Source organism: Talpa europaea, assembly GCF_964194135.1.
Source record: "Talpa europaea genome assembly, chromosome: 3".
NCBI lineage: Eukaryota > Metazoa > Chordata > Mammalia > Eulipotyphla > Talpidae > Talpa > Talpa europaea.
The window spans coordinates 117,274,805-117,293,661 of NC_140069.1; the positions used below are offsets into that span (position 1 = coordinate 117,274,805).

The 18,857-nt window shown below is 40.4% G+C and overlaps 1 protein-coding gene across 1 annotated transcript in view; it reads left to right on the plus strand.

Moving 5' to 3' along the window:
- The window catches only part of LHFPL3 (LHFPL tetraspan subfamily member 3), a gene marked incomplete at both ends in the record, with an annotated part of 346,792 nt that extends 344,604 nt beyond the window's left edge, over nucleotides 1–2,188 (plus strand). The window contains one exon of the mRNA XM_084230615.1: nucleotides 2,136–2,188. Within this exon, the coding sequence (XP_084086741.1) occupies nucleotides 2,136–2,188 (53 nt within the window). The remainder of the gene's footprint in view (nucleotides 1–2,135) is intronic.
- Between the last annotated feature and the right edge of the window lie 16,669 nt (nucleotides 2,189–18,857).

The window sequence follows — 18,857 nt, forward strand, 5'->3', positions numbered from 1 at the left end:
TTTCCCAAGTTGACACAAATGCCTGAGGTAACTCAGAAAAATCATCTATAAGTATCTTTATTAAACTGCCCACAATCATTTTAATTCAAACTCATCTTCTCGGAGAGAGGCAGTGATACTCTACCAGAGAGTTAGAATTAGAAATTTCAGTAGTCATCTAACTAGGTGGATTTTGAATGTCTTATCTGGGTAATAAGAAGACTTCTGATTTCTTTTTCAAAAAGAAAATGCCTTCTGAAACACACAGAAAAAAAAACTAGGATAGAAAATAAGGCATTAACTGGCAACTGATACAGGCATGTTACAGTAGGTCAATAGAGGCAGCAAGTTGTTATTCAGGGTGATTGTTGTAATTTTCTTTCCAAATTTCTAAAGTAATTTCTTGGGATAGAATTTTACTGCCTCTGTTTTAGTATAGAATTAGATTCGCTTAAGTGTTTTATCTTTATGTTATCTTTGGTATTTTGGACTTATATTAGCAACTTCAATTGAGTGGTTTCTTCTTTTCATTTTTATTCCTAATTGGAAATTAAATCCATCCTTGAATTATGAAATTTAGCTTATTATTTCAAGTAGTTGCTAACTTCAGAAACTCTCCTCAGCTCCCAATATAAGCATATATTTAATATCTACATGAATGTCATACTTAATGATAATGTCTCAAGCTTTATATTTAGATCATCAGTGTTTTGCTTAGAAACTGTGAACTATAAAAGATAACATTGAGAAATCCAGAGAGCAGCAGCCATGCTTGAACCTTTTATCCCCCTGATTTACAGACAGAATACATATTAGTTTACTTGATTCTCTCAAAAATGTTCTAAACATAAAGATAATCCTTTTGCAGAGAAGTGGTGCTAACACTTCCTAAAAACACAACTACTTCCCTCTTAGAGTTGGAGATGAAAAGGATAATAGGAAGATAGTAAGTATACTTCATAAAGCATGTTGAGATTTAAAGTGCTTTCACAATGCTTTCATTAATTTTGTGCCCTTGTTGGTCTCTGTCTGGTTAATCTCACTTCAAATTTCATAGTAAAGATAGTTCAATATTAGAATAAGTCACCTTTCCCTAAAGAATGAATTTAAACACATTGTTTTGCAAACTCTTGATTCCTACCACCACCCAGTAATGAGCCAGAATGCTACGTATTTACTGTAAAATTCCATTATATTGAGAACCTTTAACCTGCTAAGACATCCTTTGACAAAAAATAAGTGGAAGGAAATTCAGAAAAGATAATAACAAAGCCAGGATATTTTTAATTGGCATTTGGGAGTTCTAACTGATATCCACATATATGAGTGACAACAGTTCTGAATTCATATTTCAGAAAGAGTTATAGAATAAAATTCTCCAGCTTTCAAAATATTTTCTTCTGGTTGTTTCAGTTAGACTTTGATATCTAGAAACACCTTGGTAAAAGTGTTGATGGGAAATTTGAAAGAGACCAATATAAGGTTTAGGAGCTGTGTATGATTTTCCTGCAATCATCAGTACCATTTACATGTATCATATTTGCATGTGTCCAGAGTTTCTTCCATCTGGTTCTGAAGCAGTAAAAGCCATAGCAGTTCACCTCTATCAAATCAGATAGTTCCAATAAAGTAGGCAGAGAGTATCAGGCAATACTGAAGAAACATTTCAATTGTACCATCTTTTTATTTCAAAAAAAGTATCAAGAAAGTATAAAATCAGACCAGGATTTCTAAGCTTTTTAGAAACTGAGGTTAAACCTGCATGTTTCTGGAAAATGGTACAAGATTTACAGTTGTACAAAGTAGACTTTACTGTTTGGTATCATTTAAACAGTTGTTTAGTGTTGAAACTTACAAAATTAGATTTGTTTGAGGGAAGCCCAATCTGTGATTTTGCATGTTTGTGTGTGAACATAGTTTCACTACCGTAGTTTAATCATTTTCAAGTGCCTCAATAACCAAAACTAAATGTCATCAATGTTTCCTTCCATAGATTCTAAGGGAAGAGAGATCCAATAAGAATAATTTGTAATTATGAAATTGATAAATATATAAATGGGTACTTTTATTATTTTGCATGGCTACATGATAAAACTTTTCCATTCTTTTCACTCTTAATATTTTTCCTGGTAAAACCACCAAATGCCCCTTGGTAGCCAAGGCCACCTTTGGTTTCCAGAACAATGCAATGAGGCAGACACAAGTCTAGCTTTATGGGATTTTAAAGAATTTTTAGCTCCATGATGCATTCTGATATAATGAAAACAGTGTACCATATTTCAAGTCTGATTCAAAGGAGTAAAAACGGTCATATATTCTGATATACATTATATCACTATACACATTGCATCTTTTACAATATTCTTCTAGTTTCATGGCCCGCTGATCACCGTAAGAACTGCTATCCTATAATTAATAGCAGGAGCGTGACAGAGAGAATAAATCACCAAATGTAACGTATGACCCAAATTTGATAATTCTTTTTGTGGTTTTTGTAATTAATCTGGTAATACACTTCCCCCGTGCTCCCCCCCCCCATTTATCTGGAAAAATGACCAAATAGGTTCAGCTTTTCCACCTGTCATTACAGTAGGCATATACTTAGAATCACTTTCCCAATAACCACACCAATGGCTGAAACAGGAATCACTGTTGCATGAATTCTAGAGTGCACTGAGGCAGGAACCTCAGTGTGCTATCCTCCATTAACAGTCTTAAGATGAAAGGGAATAGAAGATGCTAGAGAGCCATACATTCACCATCACAAAGGTGCTTTTCAAAGGGAAAACAGAGTCAGGTACACAAGTGAATGTCTCCACCTTTATAGACTACTTACTGCCTCATGAGGAATGTTTCCAGTGGATCACCCCAGTCCCATTTCTGTGTCCCACTTCGACACCTGCCAGGACATGTTAAGCCCCTCCTTTCCGTAGAGTGCAAAGATAATTTGAAAGAGCTCCCCAGCTGAAATTTGTTACAAATTGTGAAATGACAAAATTGTAATAAAGCAGTTTTAACATACTTTCAACAAACAGAAGACAACTTTGAAACTGCAAGTGTTGTCTGAGAGGTAACTTTTGTAAGAGATAAAATTAATCATCTATGAATCTCCATCAAAGTCCCAGAATATTTTTTTCATGCAAAGAAAAAATGAAGCCCCACTAAAACATAAATGAAAACTCCTGAAATATCCAGCTGGCTTATTCATGATTCGGTGCATGCTAGAAAACTCAACTGCCCTGCTCTGAATTTGGGGAGTCAGCATGGGCCCTGTGCTGTCCCCAGCTCTGGGGATGATACCAAATGGGCAGGTGTTCATTCTTGTTTGGGAGTTAAGCAGCATGATTTCTAAATGAGCCAACAACAGTAGGCATTTAACCTTGATATGCTGCTTAATTGCATATTTTAACACACTGAACTGTGAAGTCAATTTAATTATGTAAAATTAAAGTTTCATCCAGATAAAAAGGATTTGAAATGAAAGCTTCATTTTCAATTTCTTTCATTAATTGTGAAAGGATAAATAATTACATTTTCCAGAGCTCCTGTGCCACAAATATCTCTTTCCTTGTCTGACACCATTCATAAAAGTGTCTGCTTCTGCATTTGTGTATATGGTCTTTAGAATTGCTTATCAGATAATTGGGTCCTCTCATGAGCAGTTTTAAAGTTACTTTGTCTTCTAGCACTAAAATTGCAAATGAGAAAACACGATTATCCATCAAGAGGTGACTTCAGTTACCATATATTTATTAAGTGGTGTTAGCTTTTTTGAATGCTATAATAGAGGTAGTTAGAATAAATTCATTTTAGTTAAATAACTAATTGAGGAAGTTTCAGACTTTTGATTTGAGGTCTCTCCCAGGCCATTCCCATGGTCACAATGTGAGTGGTAGCAGGGTGTTGTGGAGAGCAGTGTGCCCTGCCCAGAGCTGGTGCTGCCCAACGTGACCAAGGGGCCCTTGCACTGTTAGCTTAATAGTTCAGAAATGAAGCATCTTCATCCATAAAATGCGGGCTTGTCTAAATGGCATCAGAGGTTTCTTCCAGCTCTAAAAATGTTCCAATTCTGGGGACGCCTTCACAGGTGTCTGAGAAGGTCAGAGCCCCTACCTTCAGAGCAGTGAACACACTAAAGTCTCTCTTATGAACTTGTTAGCAAAGTGAACTGGGATAAGAGAAAGATAAAGGTCAAGGGGAGGGGGCATTTCAGTCTCAATCTCACCTTCCTTAAAATGGGAACAATAGTAATGTCGAGCTGTGCCTCCTCCACAGGACTGGGGGTCCAATAAAGGCATGTGAGTGCAAGCAATTTGTAATCAATATCTACATAAGCTATACTCATTACTAATCATTTTCCCATACATTTTATTTGGTATTTGCTATAATCCTGTGAGATAATTATCCTCCTAGTTTTACACAGCAGAAACGAAGGCTCAGAAAAGTTAAATAACTTATCTAAATTTTCACAACTAGAAAGGAACAGGTCCAGGGCTCAAGTGCATATCATTTTACTCAGATGTTCATTCATCTTCTTTATATTTCCTAATATGATGCAATCAATTCTTCACAAATGCTGATTCAATTCTTTTCACCTTGACCAGTCAGCCCTGTGCAAGTAAAGAGTTTGTTCTTATTTTCATCTGGTGGCTTGTAGATAGTCTTTAATCAAAAATTGGGTACACTGGGCCTCCCCGGTGGCGCAACGGTTGAGTGCTGGGTTGCGAAGCTGCCTGCGGCCTCTGCGGCACCGGTTCGATCCCCGGCTGCTCCCCGGCCACCTGAGGAGGGTCCCACATGGCGCGCAGACCTCTCCTGCCGCCCGCTGCTCCCCTCAGCAGTGTGCTTCGGTCCTTCTGCCTGCTCTGCTCCCCGCTCTGGCTCTGGTGAATTCTCTCACCCTCCCGCGCTTCTGACTGTACCCAGTGCTTGTATAAATAAATGAATAATAAATAAATAAATAAATCTTAAAAAAAAAAAAAACCCACATTGCACACATTACCTTTTACAAGTTTTACCCAGTGTCACTTCATCAACAAGGTATTCCATGACCAACCTGACCAACATATTCTAAAATTTCACATACACAAATATTTCATCTAAGCCACTGCTTTTTTACCTTTTTCTTATTATGTGTCTGTCTGCTCCTTGAAGAACTCAATAAGGGCGGGATTTTTGTCTCTTGTTCACTAATATATTCCCAGTGCCTAGAATAGTGTCTGACTTATGTAGGCATTCAGTAATTACTTGTTGAATGAGAAAAATGAATGAATGAATGAATGAATTTTAATCCATTTCATGAGGTCATTTTATTGTTGCATAAATCTTACTTAGAAAGTTTTGTGCTTTTTAAGTTGAAATATGCCTCATAATGTCTGCTCATTGCTACTCCCTCAACTACTCTAACTAGCAACTTACTTAGGAACAGTTATATGCCTTTATTGGTTAAAGTTACATACACACCAAGAGGCATGATGCCCCATGTCTTCCTGGGCATCTGGAGCCATCCATGTTGTCAGTACAGCTTACTTCTCACACAAGGAACCAGGGCAGAATGCCACTTCTGGTTGGAAAAAGGAGATAGAGGACATCTAAATGTGTGATGGAAGGAACTCACAGACTCATTCATGGATGTATTGCTGGAGATTGTCTCCTTCAAAACATCCTCCATGCCTAGAGGTAACTTGCAGAACATCTGAGCTTTCAAGATTGATTCTAATCTAGTAAATATGTGCTGAGGTCATGAATGTACTACAGTGTGCTGGAAGAGGGAGCTTTATTTTTGATCTGTACCCATCCTCAAATTTTACCCTCAGAGTTGGTATCTGCCACTCAGCATTCCCCAATTAGTGGACTTACAGTCAGAAGTAGTTTGTGAATCTGAGGACAAAGGCAGTGCTGAGTTTGAATGACTGTCACATGCTTCGTCATTATCCCCTCTATTCCAATAGCCAGAATAATTTTGACATTTCAATGATCTTTTCAATTCCTGAGATAAAAACTGATCTTTTCAGTCTCTGAGAAAGGCTCTCTGGGTAAATATCAGGCCATCTAGAAGAAAAGAAGAAAGGAATAAAAAAGAAACCTTATACAACAAAGTCATGATGCCAAAGATTTAGCTCTCCCAGTACAATTCCAATCAACTTTACAGCAGCATAATTTTAAATGAACTCTTAGGTTAAAACTCTATAAATGAATAATAAATAAATAAATAAATAAATAAATAAATAAATAAATAAATAAATCTTAAAAAAAAAAACCACATTACACACATTACCTTTTACAAGTTTTACCCCAGTGTCATTTCATCAATGAGGTATTCCATGACCAATCTGACCAACGTATTCTAAAATTTCACATACACAAACATTTCATCTAAGCCACTGCTTTTTTACCAAGCTCACCACCCTTGTTCCCCAGGCACCCACACCATCTCCCATTTAACAGTGTCATCATGAGAGCTGAAAATGGGGTGTTTTGTACCTTCATGAGATACAATCCAAGTGTATGGATTCTATTTCTTCTAAGTTACTGATCTGAGAATAATTCTTTTTCCTTTAAAGGCTGAGTCTAATTTCAGATCTATGCACTCTGGACAGCTTTGGTAGACACCTCGGTAACTGTAGTTCATTTGTGATCATCTCTTTCTAAATGGGCTGGTTTTTATTTTAACATGTAATGCAGACTCGTCCGTTAAAGTAAACTGCTCTATTTCAGGGCACATTTATTTTTTCAAGTCTTTTCATCTATACATTTTTACCACAAATATATTTAGACCACAAATATATTTTGAAGTTTTTTCTCCCTCATAAATATACCAAAAGTAGTTTGTTTGTTTTTTCCTTCCTGCTCATCTTAGTCTCCCAGCAACGAGCCCCTCTAGCTTCTGTTACCCACCCTGGAGTCTAGTTCTTTTCCATATGCCGGTGGAAAGAATAGACACTAAATGAAACATTAGTATTCTTAACTACTCAGATTTGGTTTTTTAAGATAGTAAAACTTTTTTTGGCAGGGCACTTGCTTACTTACAAGTTCAGGGATTCCTATTGTGAGGTAAAGAATTCAATGAAGGCGGAGCAACATGGCGGCGAGGAGACGCTGCGAGTAAGATCTCCCATTAAAAAAAGTTAATAGGGAGGAAAAGCGGCAGGTCCCAGTGAGAACTGGGACACGGAAGATAAACGGACGACTCCAGCAAACTGCCCGAAGAAGAAAGTTGCCATAAAAGAGGACGAGAAGGGAGGGAAGCGCAGAACCCTGCTCCCCTCCCCCGCCCACAAAGTCGGCACTCTCCGACCAACCGGCAGAAAGGAGGGAAACAACAAACCAAAACGGCCAACAAGAAAAACGGACGCAGCAAGTGGGACTGTGAGTGGAAAGGAACTATTGCAGCCACCACACCCTGTGAACGGGAGAGGCGAACCCTGCAGGATCCGCCGCGGAGGTGAGCTCCAGGCGCCATTAAAGAGAGCCACGCCCCCCAGGAGGAGACCAGCACCAGCACACAGCCCCGGCCGCCCGGTAAGGTTGCGTGCGGAAAGCAGCGCGGATCCGGACCGGATCGCAGCTGCCCAGGTCCCCGCGCCTGCGACCTAGGCTTGCGGGGAGACGGCGGAGGCCCTCCCTGAGTGAGCAGGAACAAGGCGCCCAGGCAGGGGAGCGGGATTCAAAAGGCGCCATTCCCGCGCCACTGATCTGGGCTACAGCCCGCGTCCTGGAACTGAGGGCTTTGGAACTGAGACCCGGGGCACGAAATTAGGGGGAGACTGCGGAGGCCCTCCCTGAGTGAGCAGGAACAAGGCGCCCAGGCAAGGGAGCTGTATTCAAAAGGCGCCATTCCCGCGCCACTGATCTGGGCTACAGCCCGCATCCTGGAACTGAGGGCTTTGGAACTGAGACCCGGGGCACGAAATTAGGGGGAGACGGCGGAGGCCCTCCCTGAGTGAGCAGGAACAAGGCGCCCAGGCAGGGGAGCGGGATTCAAAAGGCGCCATCCCCGCGCCACTGATCTGGGCTACAGCCCGCGTCCTGGAACTGAGGGCTTTGGAACTGAGACCCGGGGCACGAAATTAGGGGAAGACTGCGGAGGCCCTCCCTGAGTGAGCAGGAACAAGGCGCCCAGGCAAGGGAGCTGGACTCAAAAGGCGCCATTCCCGCGCCACTGATCTGGGCTACAGCCCGCATCCTGGAACTGAGGGCTTTGGAACTGAGACCCGGGCACGAAATTAGGGGGAGACGGCGGAGGCCCATCCTGAGTGAGCAGGAACAAGGCGCCCAGGCAGGGGAGCAGGATTCAAAAGGCGCCATTCCCGCCCCACTGATCTGGGCTACAGCCCGTGTCCTGGAACTGAGGGCTTTGGAACAGAGACCCGGGGCACGAAATTAGGGGCGTGGGTTCCCCACGACGGTGGGGCACAAGGCAGACACAGCACCCCAAAGCCGTTGAGGTGTACCCTACCATCCCCGCTCTGCTCCCTGTCCCACGGGGTGGAAAATCAGCTCCCCAAGGGCTCTAGGAGAGATCTCTGGCACCACCTAGCGACTTGAAGCCAGCAGAGGCTCCTGAAGGAGCTAGTGGCCAGCTGGGGAGTTTGCCCACACCGGGCCCCTTCCGAACAAGTAGTCTGAGCCCACAGGGAGAGCGAGCACCCACAGCCGGGGCAGACCAGGTGCGCAGAAGAGTGTGCCTGAGACCAGACAAGCAGGGAGTGTGTCCCACATCACCATTTTAGAACAGGGACATTTCTTCAGTAAAGACTACCTGCAGAAGGCTTCCTCAGGAGCCAGAGGTGAGCGGGGGAAGTTCGCCCACGCCAGACCCCCTCTGGCCTGCAGTCCAAGCCCAGAGGGGAGCAGGAACCCACCGCCGGGGCAGACCAGGCGCACAGGGGAGTGTGTCCCTACATCGGCATTTTAGAACAGGGACCTTTCTCCAGTAAAGACTGCTTGAAACTGACAGATGACTCCTGGAAGAACCAGAGGGGAACAGAGAAGCCCACCCAAGATGCCGGCCAGTCCCAACAACACACTGTCCCAACGCATACGGCAAATTAGAAAACAGACAGTAGGGAAGAGAAGAACCACACGCAACCTAGCAACTCTCCAGAGAAAAAGCACACCACAAAAAGAAAGCCAGCCCCCAGATTGCAAAGACAATAACTTGGAAGAATTTCTGAGCCTTCCAGAAAGAGAATTTAAAATTGCCGTGATTAAAAAACTAACAGAAGTCATAAAGGAAAACAATGATAAGGGAAAAATAATCAACGATCAGAAGAATGCAATTGAGTCCCTAGAGAGGGAAAACAATGGTCAGAAGAAAGAAATTGAGTCCCTAAAGAGGGAAGTAAAAGAAATGCAGGAGATCAAAGAATTAATGGAAGAACTAAAGAATTCTGGGAAAAGCAATGAAAGCAGAATAGATGAAATGGAAGAACGAATAAGTAATCTTGAAGACACAGAAATAAAAAGAACCAAAACAGAGAAGGAAAGAGAAGTACGAAGGAAAAAGAACGAAGAAAGACTTCGGGAACTATCTGACTCCATGAGGAAAGGAAATATAAGAGTTATAGGAATACCAGAAGGAGAGGAGAGAGATGTAGGAACAGAGAAAATATTCAAAGAGATAATTGAAGAGAACTTCCCAAATGTGAAGAAGGAGCTGAAAATTGATATACAAGAAGCAAGAAGAACACCAAACTTCCACGACGAAAGGAAAAATACAGCAAGACACATAATAGTAAAGCTCCCAAGAATCCAGGACAAGGAAAAAATAATGAAGCTGGCAAGAGGGAAGAAACAGATAACATTCAAAGGAAAACCAATCAGGCTGACATCAGACTTCTCCGAAGAAACACTACGGGCAAGGAGAGAGTGGAGGGACATAGTCAACAGACTCCAAGAAAACAGATGCCAACCAAGAATACTCTATCCCGCAAAGCTCTCCTTCCTCTTTGAAGAAAGAATATGGACCTTTCCAGACAAACAGAAACTCCGGAATTTCATTGCAACTAAACCCCCACTCCAAAAAATACTACAAGGAGTCCTAAAGCCAGAACCTCAGAGGGACGAATAACAATGAAAGAAGGCCAAAAAAAAAAAGTTATTAAAAGAATAAATAAATAAAATCAAAGGAAAGACAAACACAATGGCAAATACAGATGTTAACATATCAATAATAACTCTGAATGTAAATGGACTAAACTCTTCAATAAAAAGACACAGAGTTGCAGCCTGGATTAAGAAACAAAACCCAACCTTTTGCTGTCTCCAGGAAACACATTTAGCTACAAAAGATAAAAATAGGCTCAAAGTTAAAGGATGGAAAACAATCCTACAAGCAAATGGACCAAAAAAGAAAGCAGGAACAGCTATACTTATATCAGATAAAACAGATTTCAAACTCAAAAAGATAAAAAGAGACCCCAAGGGTCACTACATTATGATCAAGGGGACAATACTTCAAGAAGAAATAACACTCATTAACATATACTCACCAAACGAAGGAGCACCAAAATATATCAGACAACTGTTGTCCTCTCTGAAAACAGACATCAGAGAAAACACATACGTAGTGGGAGACTTCAACACACCACTATCAACAATGGATAGATCAACAAGACAAAAAATAAGTAAAGAAACTAAAGCTCTAAATAAGGACATAGAGCAATTGGGCTTAACAGACATCTATAGAACACTAAACCCCAAAAAAACGGAGTACACATTTTTCTCAAGCGCACACGGATCATTCTCCAGGATCGATCACATACTGGGGCACAAGACAAACATCAACAGATACACCAAGATTGAAATCATATCAACCATCTTTTCTGACCATGAAGGCATCAAACTAGAAATAAACCATAAAAAGAAGGCAAGGAACTTTCCTACCTCATGGAGATTAAAAACCACACTACTGGAAGACCATTGGACTAATGAGGAGATCAAAGAAGAAATTAAAAAATTTTTTGAATTGAACGACAAGGAGGACACCAATATCCTAAATGTATGGGATGCAGCAAAAGCAGTAATAAGAGGAAAATATATAGCAATAGAAGCTCACATCAAGAAACAAGAAAGAACGCAAAGAAACAACCTAATCTCGAAGCTCAAAGATCTAGAAAAAGAACAACAAAAAAACCCCAAAACCAGTAGAAGAAAAGAAATAATAAAAACCAAAGCAGAAATAAATGAAATTGAAACTAAAAAAACAATCCAAAAGATCAATGAAACCAAGAGCTGGTTCTTTGAAAAAATCAATAAAATAGACAAACCCCTAGCCAGGCTCACAAAGGAAAAAAGGGAGAAAGCACAAATAAACAGGATCATCAATGAAAGAGGAGAAATCACAACGGACACAGCAGAAATCAAAAGAATAATCAGTAACTACTATGAACAGTTATATGGAAACAAGTTCAACAATCTAGAGGAGATGGACAAATTCCTACAACTCTACAATCACCCAAAGCTAGATAAAGAAGAAATAGAACACCTAAACAGACCAATTACAATTAGCGAAATTGAAATGGTAATAAAACACCTCCCCAAAAACAAAAGCCCAGGACCTGATGGATTTACAAATGAATTCTACCAAACATTCAGAGACGAATTAGTGCCTATCCTTCACAAACTCTTCCAAAAAATTGAGAAGGAAGGGACAATACCAAACACGTTTTATGAAGCCAACATTACACTAATACCAAAACCGAACAAGGACAACACAAAAAAGGAAAACTACAGGCCAATCTCCCTAATGAACACTGATGCAAAAATCCTCAATAAAATTTTAGCTATCAGAATCCAACAATGTATCCATAAGATAATTCACCACGACCAAGTTGGATTCATTCCAGGGGCACAAGGATGGTTTAACATCCGAAAATCAATCAACGTTATCCAACACATCAACAAAAAGAAATATAAAAACCATATGATAATATCAATAGATGCTGAGAAAGCTTTCGACAAAGTGCAACACCCATTCATGATAAAAGCCCTTGAAATTCTTGGGATACAAGGAACATACCTCAACATCATAAAGGCCATCTATGACAAGCCAACAGCCAGTATCATTCTCAATGGTGAAAAGCTGAAAGCAATTCCATTAAGATCTGGAACAAGACAAGGATGTCCACTCTCACCATTGCTTTTCAATATAATACTGGAAGTCCTAGCCAGGGCAATAAGACAAGAGAAAGACGTCCAAGGAATCCAAATAGGAAAAGAAGAAGTCAAACTATCACTATTTGCAGACGATATGATATTATATATAGAGAACCCCAAAAACTCCACAGAAAAGCTAATTCAACTCATCAATCAGTTCAGTAAAGTGGCAGGATACAAAATCAACACGCAAAAGTCAGTAGCCTTCCTATACACAAACAATAAATCTGAAGAAGAAGAAATCAAAAAGACCATCCCTTTTGTTATTGAAACAAAAAAAATCAAATATTTGGGAATAAATCTAACAAAAGAGGTAAAGGACCTATACAAAGAAAACTATAAAACACTGTTAAAAGAAATAGAAGAAGACACAAAGAAATGGAGAGACATCCCCTGCTCATGGATTGGAAGAATAAACATTATTAAAATGGCCATCCTTCCAAAAGCAATATACAGATTCAATGCTATTCCAATCAAAATTTCAATGTCATTCTTCAAAGAAATAGAACAATTATTAATGAAATTCATATGGAATCACAAAAAACCCCGAATAGCCAAAGCTCTCCTGAAAAAAAAAGAAGGGAATGGAGGCATCAGACTCCCAGACTTCAAACTATACTACAAAGCCATAATCATCAAAACTGCATGGTATTGGAACAAGAACAGACATACAGACCAATGGAATCGAATAGAAAATCCAGAAATAAACCCACAGATTTATGGTCAACTAATCTTTGACAAAGGAGCAAAGAATATGCATTGGAGCAAAGAAAGTTTGTTCAATAAATGGTGCTGGGAAAACTGGGTCGCTACATGCAAAAGAATGAAGCTTGACCACCACCTCACACCATACACAAAAATCAACTCAAAATGGATTAAAGAACTAGACATAAGACCTGAAACCATAAAATATATAGAAGGAAATATAGGCGAAACACTACGTGATTTGCACATCAAAGACATCTTTACAGACACATCACCCAAAGCAGTGATAGTGAAGGCAAAGATAAACAGCTGGGACTACATCAAATTAAAGAGCTTTTGCACAGCAAAAGAGACAATAACAAAAACAAAGAGAAACCCCACCAACTGGGAGAACATTTTTGCACCCAACACTAATGATAAAGGACTGATCACAAAAATCTGCAAAGAGCTGATGAGACTCAACAACAACAAAGAAAATAATCCAGTCAAAAAATGGGCAGAAGAGCTTAAAAGAAACTTCTCTGAAGAGGAAATGCAAATGGCCAACAGGCATATGAAAAAATGTTCAACATCACTTGTCATCAGGGAAATGCAAATCAAAACCACCATGAGATACCATCTTACACCAGTGAGAATGGCACATATTAAAAAAACTAGCAACAACAAATGTTGGCGAGGGTGTGGAGAAAAAGGAACTCTTCTGCACTGTTGGTGGGAGTGCAAACTGGTCCAACCACTGTGGAAAGCTGTGTGGAGATTTCTGGACCTACTAAACATAGAGCTTCCATATGATCCAGCAATTCCACTCCTAGGTATTTACCCAAAGGACACAGAAACATCAATTCCAAAGAACACCTGCACCCCTATGTTTATAGCAGCACTGTTTACAATAGCTAAGCTTTGGAAACAACCCAAATGCCCAAAAATAGATGACTGGATCAAGAAGATGTGGTACATATATACCATGGAATATTACTCAGCATTCAAAAAAGATAAACACATGCAATTTGCAGCAACATGGATGGCGCTGGAAGGGATCATGCTCAGCGAAATAAGCCAAAAAGAAAAAGAAAAATACCGGATGGTCTCACTCATAGCAGGAATCTAGAAAACTTAAATAAGGGACCAGGAAAATGAATAACTATAAGATAGTGAAAATCAAAATCAACAAAAAACTATGAACCAGAGACACTTTTAGGGGGGCGGGAGGGGAGGGATTGGGGTCAGAATGGGGGGGCTGCAACTGTATGGGGAATATAACAATAAAATTTATTTAAAAAAAAAAAAAAAAAAAAAAAAAAAAAAAAAAAAAAAAAAAGAATTCAATGAAAATAACACCTGTCACTTTACTTGCCCCTTGCAAGGAAGAATCATAGTGCTTCCTAACATCAGGCAGGGTGGGTAAAAACACACTGCCAAGCAAAATACTGCTGAGATAAATGTTGAGATTACTTGCCGAAATGTCTATCTCTGTTAGTACTTCACAAAATACAACAGTTCCTTACAAAATATCTGTGAATTTCATTTTTTACTCTTAAGTTTCTTGAGAATAAGCACTATCTGACTTAAGAATAAGTCTTATTTATCTCTTATCTCCAGTGTTACAGTTCCTGGGGCAAGGTGGGTGTTTAATAAATTTCAGCACTTATTATTATTATTGTTTTTGTTTAATCAATTCATTAATAAATTCATTAACCTGGTGGTACAATGGTTAAAGTCTCAGTGCTATCGAGCCATCAGCAGCACCGCAACACAAATTCGATCCCTGGCCCTGGCCAGGGAGCTAATCCACATATGGCACAGCAGACCTCTCCTGTCTCACCCATGGTCCCCTCAGCAGTGTATTTCAGTCGATCTGCCTGTTCTGCTCCCCACTCTGTCTCTGGTGAATCCTCTCACCCCCACACCTCTGGCCTAGACCCCAGTTTTTGTATGCATAAATAAATCTTCAAAAAATTGTAAATGAATATTCTCCTTATGTAGCATATCTTCCATACAGGAAGCAAGTTGTCCCTTATTTCACCAATTGCAAAGGAAATAAGTTTGCCTGAACATCACACATAAATATTTTTAAAGAATCAAGGAGAAGTAGGTTAAAAGAAAATACTGTAAATGCTAATTTAAGCAAATCACTGCTCCTTTTTGGGCCTTATTTAACAACCACCAAAAATGTACTATGCATTTACTATGTGCCAAGCAATGGAAAAAACTCTCTAAATGTATTACATATGCCTCGTGTGTCAAGTCTAGTGATACACACTGTAGGTTCAAAAACAAGTGGGAAAGGGTTTGCCCTGTCTCTTTGGGGAGGACATTGCATATGATAGGTGCTCTCTTATATTTCTGAGGTCCAATCCCATTCTGACATCTGCAACTTCCTAAGGACACTTTACTGGTGCCACCTCTGTATAAAATGAGTGAATGCCATGCCCTGACAGCCAGCTTACTCCAACACCAGTGAAAGATGATGCTATAATAAGCAGAGACTGCTTCTCAAGGGCAATTTGACGTGCAGGGTTTCATCTGCTGAGAGGCTTTAAAAAATCTACTTGTAGAAAAACATCAGTGAGTCTATTAGTATTAAATAAAACAAAAGACAGCACAACTCTGAAGAAGTGAAAAATATGGTAGATGTGCTATGGAGGAGGGACAAGCAAGAATGATGGGTGAGATGGGGCATTTTCTCTTGCTACAGCATTAATTTTAGAGCAGTCTATTTAAAATCTAAGCTGCAATAACTGCTTTGGGAGAGAGTAACTTTGTAAGCACCAACTTTATCACTCTTGAACCATGTCTTTACAGTTAGTCGGCCAGCTGATACTCAGCAAATGCTATATTTGTGCACTTCACTGACTTTTTCTTCTTTACTGCACACATAATGTGGGCCTCAAATTTAGAGTGGAGAAAAATCAGTTTGGCCTAAGTAGATATCATCTCTCTAACTTGACCATGTCACCTTTGATGATGTGCCTGGAATAATCAGCAGGTGAAGTGTGAATTATGACAGCTACCATGCTATGCTGTTTGCAAGTTGATGTGCAGTGAAAACCCACAAAAGCAAGAGTGATCATGTCACCCAGAAACCCGGAGGGTAGAATTCAACCAGGGAGATAAGCAGCTGTGTTCTTAGTGCCAGCCACCCCAACATATGTTCATCCAGAGCCACTAAGATGCCGGTGACTGGAGAGAAGCCTGGGGGGGTTGGGGGGATATCATAGAGGCAGGTGAGACTGCAGCACTTAATCTGACCCAGAGCTCTCATAAGAGAGCAGCTTCCAAAAAAATCTAAAAATAGCTGTCCCTTATCCTAAGGAAGGTGACAAGCCCAGAAGAAGTCACATGAGCAAATTTCACTCTCTAACCTGATAGTTCCTCACCAGAGGCTGGTCAACATACAAATCCAACAAGATGTCCTCTGACTGTCCAGGCAGGAGAAATCCAAGTGTCTCTGGGAGCTTTGTTTAAAGCTCATGCATTTTAAAAAATAAACCCTTTACTGACCTTAGCAAGGCAGGGCACAAAGATGCTATGTAGATCTGTATGTGGTGGCAGATGAAGCTGTCTTAAAGTTCTTTTTTTCAGGAAAGTCTTCTAAATTCATGAGCAACCTTTTTATTTATTTATTTTTTTTTTTTTTGGGTCAGCCTAGAGGAAAATCTTAGTGGTGGGTTTAATAACTCTTCAGATGTCAGATGGTAATCACCCCCTCTCTCCTCTCCTCTATTGGTGAGCCAGCTAAGGGAGTGTTAAAATACAATCTCAGAGTGAGGACATTCACAGACAGAAATTACTCAGTTCTTTACAATCACCTAGGGAGCTTTAAAAAAATATTCCAGTGCTAGGGCCCCACCACAGAGATTCTAGTTCAGTTGGCATAATGTGGGTATGAAAAACTCCCCAGGAGGGTCTAATGTGCAGCCAGGGTTGAGGGAACAATGGGTTTACCCAATTCCCTCATTTTTCAGATGAGGAAGCTAAGATAAAGAGAAGGAAATAGAGAACATATCATCAGTTTGAATTATTTTAATTAAAAATCAGTAGGTAATCCAGATAAAGAGAAGGAAATAGAGAACATATCATCAGTTTGAATTATTTTAATTAAAAATCAGTAGGTAATCCAGGACATACAGTAAGGTTTCATTCACAGTAGTCTAAAGAATCATCTCTCCAATGTGGTTCTGTTACAGGACAGGGAGAGGGGCAGCCCAAATCCTGCAAACCTGCCTATTCTAAATAGGTTCTGCCATTCGCCGCATCAACACAAAACATATGAGACTTTAATGGGAAGGAACTCTAGTAAAACTAGGAAACAATACAGGAAAGGCAAAGAATCTAGTTTCTAAATGAAGCACCCAAAGTTACCCGTCCCCTCGTGGGTCCCATCCATATGGGATCAGCCCAGAGCAAGGCCCCAAAGCCTGCCACAAGTCTAAAGCATCTTCCAGTGGGGACCCACAGAAAAGGGTCAGAAACAACCAGACAAGCCCGGAAGGAAAAGAGCAAAATCAAAATCAAGATAAAAGCTGCCATTGTCACCTCCCCACGGGTCTCACCCACATCTGTGTCACCCAGTCCACGACCAAAAGGCAAGCACAGTTTCTTCACGTGTCTCTCCATTCCATGTGCCTCCTCCAGGTCTCCTTCTGGCTCCCTCCTGCTTCCTTCCTTCCTCAGTCTCCTCTGCAGCTTCATTCTCTCCTTTCTCAGCTCCACTCTCCATTAGGGTGGGGCAGGAAACCTGGAACCTCCCCCTTTCCTGGGGACCACCCTGTTACAGTTCCATTGCTGCCTTTTTGGAAACACAATTCCCTACCAGACTTGGGAAGTTCATTTGTGCTACCTGCTTGCTCTGTGAACATGGGCAAGCTGCCCTTAGTCTTGGCGTCCTCATCTGTAAGCACACTAATAGAACTTGCTTCATAGGGGTTTTGTAAAAATAAGATGAGATAATGCATGTAAACTGTCATAATATCTGACACATCACTGTTTCAGAGCTTAGCCTGTACTTGACAAGCACATATATAGTACTTATTATATGACAAGCTTCATGCAGTGCAGAACTCATGCACCCAGCCTTGTTGTCCTGTTGTCTCCCTTTGGTCTTAGCAACGTTGTTGTAATGCAACACTCACTAACATCTAGAGAGTGCTTCCTCCACATGCTTAAAAATGATTTTTTTGTACCTGATAGCTTTACAAATATTTTTAGTAAGATTGCTGAGTGTTAGTGTGTTGGCTGGTTGGCAATTTTGTTTTGTTGTCATTTCCCTACATACAGCCACAACTTCGGATGGGGGAGAGAGAGCTTATTCTTTTACATTTGTCATCCAACAGGCTGAAACTCTATAGCTGACTCTAAATCTAGTGACTATCACCAAGGAAAACCCATGACCCCCTTGATGGAAATGTGACTCTCTCTTTACAGAGACAGAGTGGGGATCAGAACAGGCAGATCTACTGAAATACACTGCTGAGGGAAGCAGCAGCAGGCGAGACAGGAGAGGTCTGCTGCACCATATGGGTAGCTCCCTAGCCCAGGATTGAACTGGTGCTGCAGTGGCTGCAAATTGGTTCATAGTGCTGACGCTTAACCCCTTGAACCACCAGGGAGGCCCCTGTTACTCATTTTCAACCCAGCTAAGTAATTTGCCATTGCATTGCTGAACAGATGAGGGACAAACCCAAGGTATTGAAAATGTCTGTGAGTGATGGTTGGAAGGGATTCCAGCCAAGCAGCAGACATAATAAAGATAAGAATCCTCTGGACGTAGAGAATACAGTCACTTTAGTTCTTCCACAGGGTGATAAAAATTTAGTGCTACTAAGCTAGTAGGGCCATGAGTTTTGGTCAGAACACATCTTTATTTTTTTCACCATAAACAAGGAAAATAAAATCCATGTTTCAAACAAACATAAGTAATAAAATTTTTATTAGGTGTTAAATTGTGAGAGACACTTCCCCATCACTCAGAAACCCATTTCTTTTTTTTTTCCTGTTTTTTTTTTAAATATTAA